This window comes from Centroberyx gerrardi, chromosome 13 (genome assembly GCF_048128805.1).
Source record: "Centroberyx gerrardi isolate f3 chromosome 13, fCenGer3.hap1.cur.20231027, whole genome shotgun sequence".
In the NCBI taxonomy this organism is placed as follows: Eukaryota; Metazoa; Chordata; class Actinopteri; order Beryciformes; family Berycidae; genus Centroberyx; species Centroberyx gerrardi.
This window is the reverse complement of record NC_136009.1, coordinates 23,557,601-23,566,840: the sequence shown is the minus strand read 5'-3', so window position 1 is coordinate 23,566,840 and position 9,240 is coordinate 23,557,601. Positions and strand designations below refer to the sequence as shown.

The 9,240-nt window shown below is 40.9% G+C and overlaps 1 protein-coding gene across 2 annotated transcripts in view; it reads left to right on the top strand.

Moving 5' to 3' along the window:
• Nucleotides 1-3,217: 3,217 nt before the first annotated feature.
• ak5 (adenylate kinase 5) overlaps nt 3,218-9,240 on the top strand; it is a 71,464-nt gene continuing 65,441 nt past the window's right edge. For both annotated transcript variants that reach the window (XM_071924371.2, XM_071924370.2), the window contains exons 1-3: nt 3,218-3,467; nt 5,178-5,364; nt 7,924-8,091. In XM_071924371.2, the coding sequence (XP_071780472.1) occupies nt 3,408-3,467; nt 5,178-5,364; nt 7,924-8,091 (415 nt within the window). In that variant the 5' untranslated portion in view covers nt 3,218-3,407. The remainder of the gene's footprint in view (nt 3,468-5,177; nt 5,365-7,923; nt 8,092-9,240) is intronic.

Genomic DNA, 9,240 nt, shown 5'->3' with positions numbered 1-9,240 from the left:
ATTGCCGAGCTGGTAAATCATCTGTATTAAAATATGTCACTGGCATAAATCATGAGTAAAACTTTAATAGTCCCCGTTTGTCCTTTTTGAACATGGGCATTTTGACACCATTGACACTCATTGGTCTAAGTTTACATGGATGCCTGTGTATCTCCACTAAAAACAAAAACTAACATTTTGTGTTTTCTCGTGCCCCAAATTGTGTTTTTGTGAAAAATATAATATGTTGAGGAACTTTTACAAACAAATTAAGTTAATTTTATATCTGTAGATCAATGCTGATACAGATTGCTGAAAGAGAAGAGTATCAGGTTAACAGATATGGCTATTTGGAAAGATGCAGCATGTAATATAATAATGTGCATATAGCCTATCTTTATATGGACAGATTCAGCCACAACCAGAATTACACGAAGTACAATATACTGTATGTACGTGAATTTGTCTCATCTCGTGTTGGTAACAGGAAGAACAGGATCTCACATGCAAATGCAAAAGGAAGTGCAACTGGCAGCAAACCACACTGTACATATTCACATATTTATACATTCAGTATTTAATTACTGTATGAATTCACACAGCATGGCACACTGTATGGCCATAGTTGTATGAGATATGGTGAGTGTCCAGCAGTGCATTGGACTGATGTATCATGATGTAGTTATAGTGGAAAGAATGACACAGAAATAAGTTATGAGTTACATATAACATGGGCACATTGCAGGCAATTGCATTAAAAACTCTGAAAAAACAGCAGCAAATGATTGCTGCAGAATTATTATATCTTTTTAAAGCAGTTTGTGGTATGAACATGTAAACCTAGACTAATGCTTTGGTGTTGATTCACTGAATATAATATTCCAATAACCTTCGTCAGTTTCAGCAATTTTACAGACTTCAACAAATCTGTTCCAACACTACAATCCACAGAACCAAGACTATACTTAATGTCATTGAGTCATTAAGTGACATTACCTATGCTGCATGGGACACACAATGGGAGATTTACATTATGGATCTCTAGGATGTTTGTTGCAGATTTTATATGTAAATGAGTCTTATTTCATCCTGCTAACAGTTCTTAACCAGTGACTGTGGCTATTTCCCTCAGAAGTCGCCCTGGTATACCATCATATCCACAAAGTTCATCCCCTCGAGTCTCGTCTCTCATATTTCTAGATTTTTGAGAAAGTTTTTCATGTGCACCAATCTTGACTAAGCGGTCTAAGATCACATGAATGACAAATAGCTGATTTTTTGCCTTGTGGCTACCAATGAAGGAGCAAATAAATGTTTTTCCCTGGAATATTTCACTGCTGTATTACAAAGACTGTTGTTTGGTGTTTCTGGGCACAGTAATTTCTTTGAGGACACACTGACTGGTTCTGTGCGCATCATGTGGCAACTCATTTTTGAACATGAGGTGTTAGATACAGGTTCACTCGTCTCTCCATGCAATTCTAATTCAGCACCATTCTGTTCTCCTATGGCCAGATATGGCTGGTGCAGGAGGGAGAGAAAGGAAAAAAACAGATCAAAACACATCAGATGATGAGTATCTGACAGCTTGTCCTCCAACTATGACAGTTTTGCCTTCTCATTAATTGATGAGGGCATTTGTAATGACAAGTGACATGGATATCATTCTTTAATGATAGGAAGAGGGAAGCAGATGTCAAACACATGTCATGTTACTGCTGAGCTGGAAGGCTTGAAGCCCTGTGGACATCCGAGTAGTAAGGTGAGGCGATGAAAAATGAAAGCACAGGGATACAGGGTTAGATATGATCCCTTCATGCAATTCAAATATAGCAGGACAGCATATCAGTTCACGGACTGTGGTAGATCTGGAAATGCAGCATCAAAATCACTTCTGTCACACCGCAGGGTGCCTTTAAATAGAACATATTTGCCTATAGGTCTGCCAAACATTTAATCCTCCTGCACGCCTCCCGCTTCTGCTGCTCCATGAGTTGGGACATCAGTCACTTTGCCGCCACAGTGCTCATCATAGCAATGCTCTTCTCAAACTGTATCACATCAGAAAATGAAAATGCAATGCAAAGAGCTCGCTCGAAACAGTTCCCAGTCACATAAATCTAATCATCATTCCATTTTCGATCCATAAATTAGCATCTACACTCAGGCTATTTTGTGCTCAGCAGTGAGCCGTGTTGAGCGGCTGTTGGTCATGCATGAATGTTATTCTACCAGATGGAATGATGATCATGATGATAAGACACTGATGGCCTATCTGTTGCTCTGTGATATATCTATAAAGAGGACACATGGTCAGCGCGTCCATTCGTTAAGAGGACTAGTGGCCTATAAGGATCAAATCCTACGGGACATACTGGGAAATGGACACACAAATCCTGGATTGCCTGAAAAAGCTTTGAACTCATGGCCTGTGAGGTCTAAGTAAACATTTGTTGCTATGTTTAAATCTCCACAAAAGACGTTCAGTAAGCCTATGTTATTTAGGTTGTTAACCTCAGTGACCTGCAGCCAAACACTTGCACGAGTTCTAGTGTTTCACTGTATTGAATGACATGTTTCATTGTTTTAGCTAGATTTAAGATACATGAGGCAACATATGAGCGTCTGTAAGGCTTTAAATCACATAGTGTTTTGGTTCACCTATGCTTATAGAAGGCTGCCTTTGTCCATAAAGTGAATTATGGCTCTAAACAATTTCCTTTAATGGCAGACAAGTAGCACAGTAAATCCACCTAAACTCAGTTTAAGCACCTTTTTATTTGCAGAATAGTTTACCCATCTTTTTACGCTGACATAGATCTTGCATAGATAAATAGTACATCATTATAAGTAGTATCAAAATGATTGAAGTTATATGAAGACAATCAGAAATTAATACTTTTCTGAAAATACAATTGATTCCTGCATATATACTCGGTATTTGCTTTATGGTGATCACCACCCTCCTTTTTATTCACCACTCCGTCAATGATGATTGTAACCAATTCAAAATCTCAAGCCAAGGTTTCCCCACCCGCCGTCCGCTCTTGTCAAGTTTCCAGTTTCAGTGTGAACATGTGAAAAACGCCAAGCAAACACAAAGTGAGGCGGTGCGTCTTTTGGCACAGCGCGCAACCTTGGTGCCAACGTCAAGGCACACATGGTTCATGTTGGAAGCGGGCAGCTATACTGTAGGAGGGAAGACAGGACGAGCCACACATCACCGAGGAGGAGGAGGGTGGCACGGTGGCACTGCCTGCAGGAATCCAGTTGTAAAGTCCAGACGAGGAAAAATGCGCTGAGGGCTGGTTAACACATCGGGGATCGTCTGGCGATCGGTTGTTACCAAAGATTACCTACAGCCGGCTATTAAAACCGCGGAAGAACACACTCCGGACAAGTTGCGATTTCAGAAGACACCCGAGGAGATGAATACCAACGATGCCAAGGAGTATCTCGCAAGACGGGAGATACCTCAACTATTTGAGGTGAGATGGCGTGCGCTTTGTGGGAAAACAAGCGGTGGGCAGATAGATATGACTGTGTGATTTTGCGGAGAGATTCAATGTAGTCATCAATATAATGTGAAGAGCATGACAGAGTCGTTGGTGAAGATCAATCTATAATGCGCCTGTGATGGATGATAGCGGAGTGCGAACGCCATACGCGCCCTTTTGGTCCCACTTCTTGATTAAAATGGTGATTTAAATGAAGAAAGCAAATTACTACAGATTAAGGGATTTGACAAACTGCTTCTTGCAAGGCTAAATCGCTGTTTATTAGGAATATATAGGCTGTAGTCCTGATGTGGGTGTAAAATCAAACAGCAATCAAACCCAAGCCCCTCCACCCCTCCACCCCCATATGTATTTAAATTGACATTATAGCATAGTTGGCGTCTTGTTAAATGGTTTTTTTTTGTTTGTTTGTTTGTTTTAACAGCTGTCAGGACAGCACAGGACCACAGCTCATTCCGTTATCATGAAAAATCAAGGTTAAGCACAGGGACACAAATAGAATTAGTGATCCGATAATACATTTTAGAAGGATAGCCTACTACATAATTATTGCAGCAAAACAAAAATAATATGCTTATATTATTATCATTATTATTATAGATTCATTGTCTTGTACATGTCTAAGATTATTATAGTGATACCATAGGGGAAATGGTCAGTAAAAACTAACTGTTGAGTCACAAACACACTATAAATCCCTATTGGAATATTATAGGAATATTATAGCGATATCATAGGGGATAATAAAACACTCTAAACCCACTATTGAGTACCATAGACAAACTATAAATCCAATATATTATATTAATATTATAGGATTATTATAGTGATACCATAACAGGTAATACATGCCAAAAAGTAAGTACTCACTATTGAGTACCATAGACACACTATAAGTACTTATAGGAATATTATAGGAGTATTATATCAATTATTACTCAGGGTGTAGTGAATTGGCCTATCCACTTAATTAGACTGAGTCATAAGTGCAATGCAATTGATGTATGCAAGCAATCACTGTGTGTGCGTATTCGTTTACAGACAAATTACAGTGAGAAATGAAGTGACAACATCATCATAACTGCAGTGTAATTACAGTGCCAGCAATTACCCCTCATACTAACATCATAATTCATTATCAATCAGATAAATATGTATATTGGATTGCATTTTATTGGGAAAAGCAATATATTATTGGGCTCCTGGGTGAACAGGGTGGATGTGAAGTTGGAAGGATGTCTGAAGTCCCAGAGGAAAGCATTGTTTTAAAACATGCAGGGTCAAGGAGCAAATCTCACGCAAACACACTTGACTTATCTTTTGGCACGGACTAAGTTCTCACATTCATCACAGTGATTGGTTTCCCTCTTCTACAAAGCAGGTCATGGGGGTTCTGTGTTTATTTGCCAGGCTGGCTCTAATTTCATGGGCTTCTGACTAAATGAGATGTTTTTTTTCCCCCCGGTGGAGCCAAGCCAAGGCAACCGGATCTGCCCTTCAAAACTTCAGCTCATTACGGCGGGGTGTTCGTCGCTGCCACGCTGTCACAGAACAGTTCATCATAACAAAGATGTAGTGATGCCTGGACAAACATCTTCTCTCTCTCTCTCTCTCTCTCTCTCTCTCTCTCTCTCTCTCTCTCTGTCTTCACCTCATGCCCTTCTCCTTTGTTTTCTCCAGAGCCTGCTGACAGGTTTGATGTACTACCGGCCTGATGACCCCATCGACTACTTGGAGGGCTGTCTGAAGAAAGCCAGGGAGCTCGGAGGGCCGGACAAGGTGCGGTGGGACACCTTCGTGGGTCAGGAGAAGAAGTCCCTGCCCCCCCTCAACGGGGGCCAATCACGCAGATCCCTCTTCAGAAACGGTGAGCAGCGAGTGCCGGGTGCATGATATTTCATACCATGCCTTACCTGTCCTGGCACTGTGTGTTTTCCATTATGTTTTGTGCACAGTTCATTTCAGTTTGGGTATGAAGCTGCTGGCTAGGAACCTAAACAGATTTTACACTTGTACACTTTCAAAGGATGCAGGCAGCATTACATCTTCCTCTCCTGCAGAATCAGGACCAAACCTGCTCATTATCTAAAGGCTGCTGATATCGTACTGTAGCCTACCCACAGTAGAGCCATTACAGATACGGCATTGCAAAATAATAGAGATCCCTGCCATTGTGCCGCTCTAAGAAATACTTATTAATAATAATAAGACTTTTAGGCTGTGATCAGATAGGAGGCTTTTTGCTGCTGCTCAAATTCAAAGCACAGCTGTGAGTTTCACTAATAACAGAGAGAGCAAGAGCTCAAAGCACGCAAGGGGCGTTACATCGTTCTTGTTGCTATGCAACACAAAGTTTGACAACAACTTTGGAGCTATCTAATTATCATTCGCTGGCTAACTTGAGGGAACAAAGAGGATAACATTGTTGAAAATAAAAATGGATAAGAGAAAGTTAGCCCATTCCAAAACAGAGTACGTACATAACTTCCTCCTAGAACAGAGGCAGAGAGTTTTATCATCTCATCCAAGCCTAGTGTCTGTTTCAAGGGCCTTTTTTTTCCTTGACATAATGCTAAATTTGATTTTTAACATGTTTAACTTGGGGCACCCAGGTCAGCGCCCCAAAACATGCCACGCCCAAAACACCAGCCACACAGTTTGGAGGAGACACACACCTGTTGCTACCAAACCACTGAAGATAACTGAAAATAAGGTGCAGACGTGTTCAAAAAAACGTCCTATTTGTGATCACGGCCTGAAACATGCCTGTGCACCTTCAGTGACCTGGGGATTTCTCGGCAGCCTGTCACTGTACAGTAAAAGGTGGATGAATGTGCTTGGTTAATTATTTATCTGACATGACGCAGGGAAAACAAAAGACTCTCCATTCACCGGTTATCTGTGCCGGCTATGGTTTAGGGGATCGGCAGGTCGAACCGATAAGGAAACACTGCGGATGCAAAGCAGCTCTCTAACCTTATTTCGAATTTGCAAAGCAAAGCAAAGTTGCAAAGTTGTACAGAGCAACTGAAGGTGGAAGATTAGTTAAGTTGGTTAATGATTTTTGCAGATTCATGTGCATGTATGAATAGAATAGAATAGAATAGAATAGAATAGAATGCTTTTACTTGTCCACAAGTAAAAGTTTGTTTTGCATACTTCAGTTTAAAAACACATCACACAACTAAACACACATGAAGAGACATTATTTAGAGGTGACAGTCTTTCACAGCCAGAGAGAAGTTTGAAGACGGCTGAGGGCAGATGGGATGTTTCTGCTTGTAAAACTTCAGATTCATCCTTCATGTTGTGGTTGCATGTAAACTTTGCCAGCTGCAGCTTGTAGCTACTGGGAATTGCAGCCTAATCAGGGATAGAGATTTCTTTGCCCTGCAATTCCCCTCTTGGCTGACAGCTGAAGTTCAAATCTGCCATGTTTCATGACGTTGGCTGAAAGGAAATGCTGCCTGTCTGTGTGCTCTCACATCCGAAATTGTTACTTTCTTGGCCGGTATACAGTTCCCTTCAAATTCCACACAGCGCTACTGTCTAACTTAATGAGTTAGAAATGTTAGAGGGGCGTAATTAACCCTTTAGATACAGCCAAAAAAGACAGAGACAGAGACATTTGTTGAAATTTACAGCCATGTGTACTGTATGTGTTTTTCTAAATTGTCTTTCTCTTAACTGGTACAACTTGTGTGTTTTCCTGAATTGTAGGCGTAAAGTAGCAGTATAATCAATACATCCATCTGCAAAGAAAACAGTATAATTAATAGTAAAGTGTATAGAGACAACATTGCTTCTAAATTGTTGGTACAATATAGCAGTTCTGCTCCCTTGGAATTGCATACAGTGATGCTTTCTATGTCTGGTAAATGTGTTATCATTGTTAAAACAGTGTAATCATTACTTTTGTCACCAGAGACAGCAGTATAATTAACACTATAGTCAGGAGAGACGAACAAACTGAACGGAGCAGCTTAATTTCTCTTTGAATTCGACACGCTGCCAATTTCCATCTCCAATTTAATGTGATGATTGTCAGAACCGTATGATTTGAAGAGTTTTATTCCAAAATGGGGTCGACACCATTTGAAATAAAACGACACCTACTCTCATGAAACGATTGGTAGCTCAAAATGAGAACACATTATGGCACTATTTGTTTGACAGAATGATGACAGTCGAAAGACCAGATTCTCTATGTTTTAAAGAAATGAATGATGAACTATATATATATATATATAAAGCATTTTGCAATAGAACTCTTCATCAATACTATAGACAAAAGAGACAAATTGGCTCTGGTTTATACCTTTGTGTATGTGTTTCTCTTCTCTTCTCTCTTCTCGTGTATGTGTGTGTGTGTGTGTGTGCGTGTGTGTGTGTGCGTGTGTGTGTGTGTGTGTGTGTGTGTGTGCAGTGTTGCCCGACAGTCCCAATTTCCCCTACAGACGATACGACCGCCTCCCCCCAATCAGCCAGTTTTCCATCGAGAGCGACTCGGACCTGTCGGAGACGGCGGAGCTCATAGAGGAGTACGAGGTGTTTGATCCGTCCAGACCGCGACCCAAAGTCATCCTCGTCATCGGTAAAGGCCCAGTGCCGCAGACAAACACCCAAACAATACTACAGTATAGTGACAGAGTGTGTGTGTGTGTGTGTGTGTGTGTGCTGTGTGTATGTGTGTACCACCTCAAGTCTTCTCCTCACACTGTAGCATGAAGTGGCTGCTACTTATACAACACAAGAATGAGTGTATTATTTTATTTTTTATTTTTTTTGAAGCACCCTTCTGGTTTACTGATGATTCATGTTTTCCATAAGATAAGAGCCAACAGAACAGATCCTTTTGTATAGGAACATCGAGGCTGTTCGCTTCCTTGCAGCTAACAGACAGCTAACAAAGACAGTCTTTCTTCATTGGTTCTGATGAGAGCAGAGACAGACAAATATATTTAAAATCACTGATGATCTAAAAATACATGGCATGGATGGGAATCTACAAGTGGGGGACGAGGGCGTATGTTTTCCCCTGGTTTTTCCCTGGTTTTTCCCTGGTTTTTCCCTGGTTTTTCCCTGGTTTTTCTCTGGTATTTTCAACTTAGCCCCGCCTCTGTGTATCAGCAGAAAAGATCTTGCGGCATGTCACTCACAATGTTGGATAAGTACCCTCTTCTAATCTGATTTCCTTGATGGGCCTGCATTAACCCGTCAAATAAATTCATTAATCTTCGCGGCAGCTGTTCAATATGAATAATGATACTGGCTCAGCCGGACTGAAAAAAAGATTGCTCTATATAAATCTTCTTGAAAATAGTTTATTTGGAGTTTCTCTGAAGCAAAAAAATGACTGAAAACCCTCTGACAGGGTTTAATCATGGAGTAAAATAAATAGTGCTATTGCATGGTCCACTTTCTGATGCGCTCCGGTGATGTTCACTTCACGCTGTCTATAGTGTGGATGATAGGTGTTTGTCCTCGCAGCACAAAGCCACTTCCTGTCTTGTCTTTGTGAGCACACTGTGCCCTATTTTACAGGGAAAACAGGATGGCTGCAGCTGTTGCCTCTTTGGAGGATCATGGCAAACGTTTCGTCCGTCAGTTTCACACAGAGAGACAGACAGAGAGATGTGTGCTGGGGGGGTGGACAATGTTATGAAATGCTCAGATGTAAGATAAAGTGCATATTTGCTATATGCATATTAGGGCAAATCTCTCTCTTGCTCTCTTGTTCTCT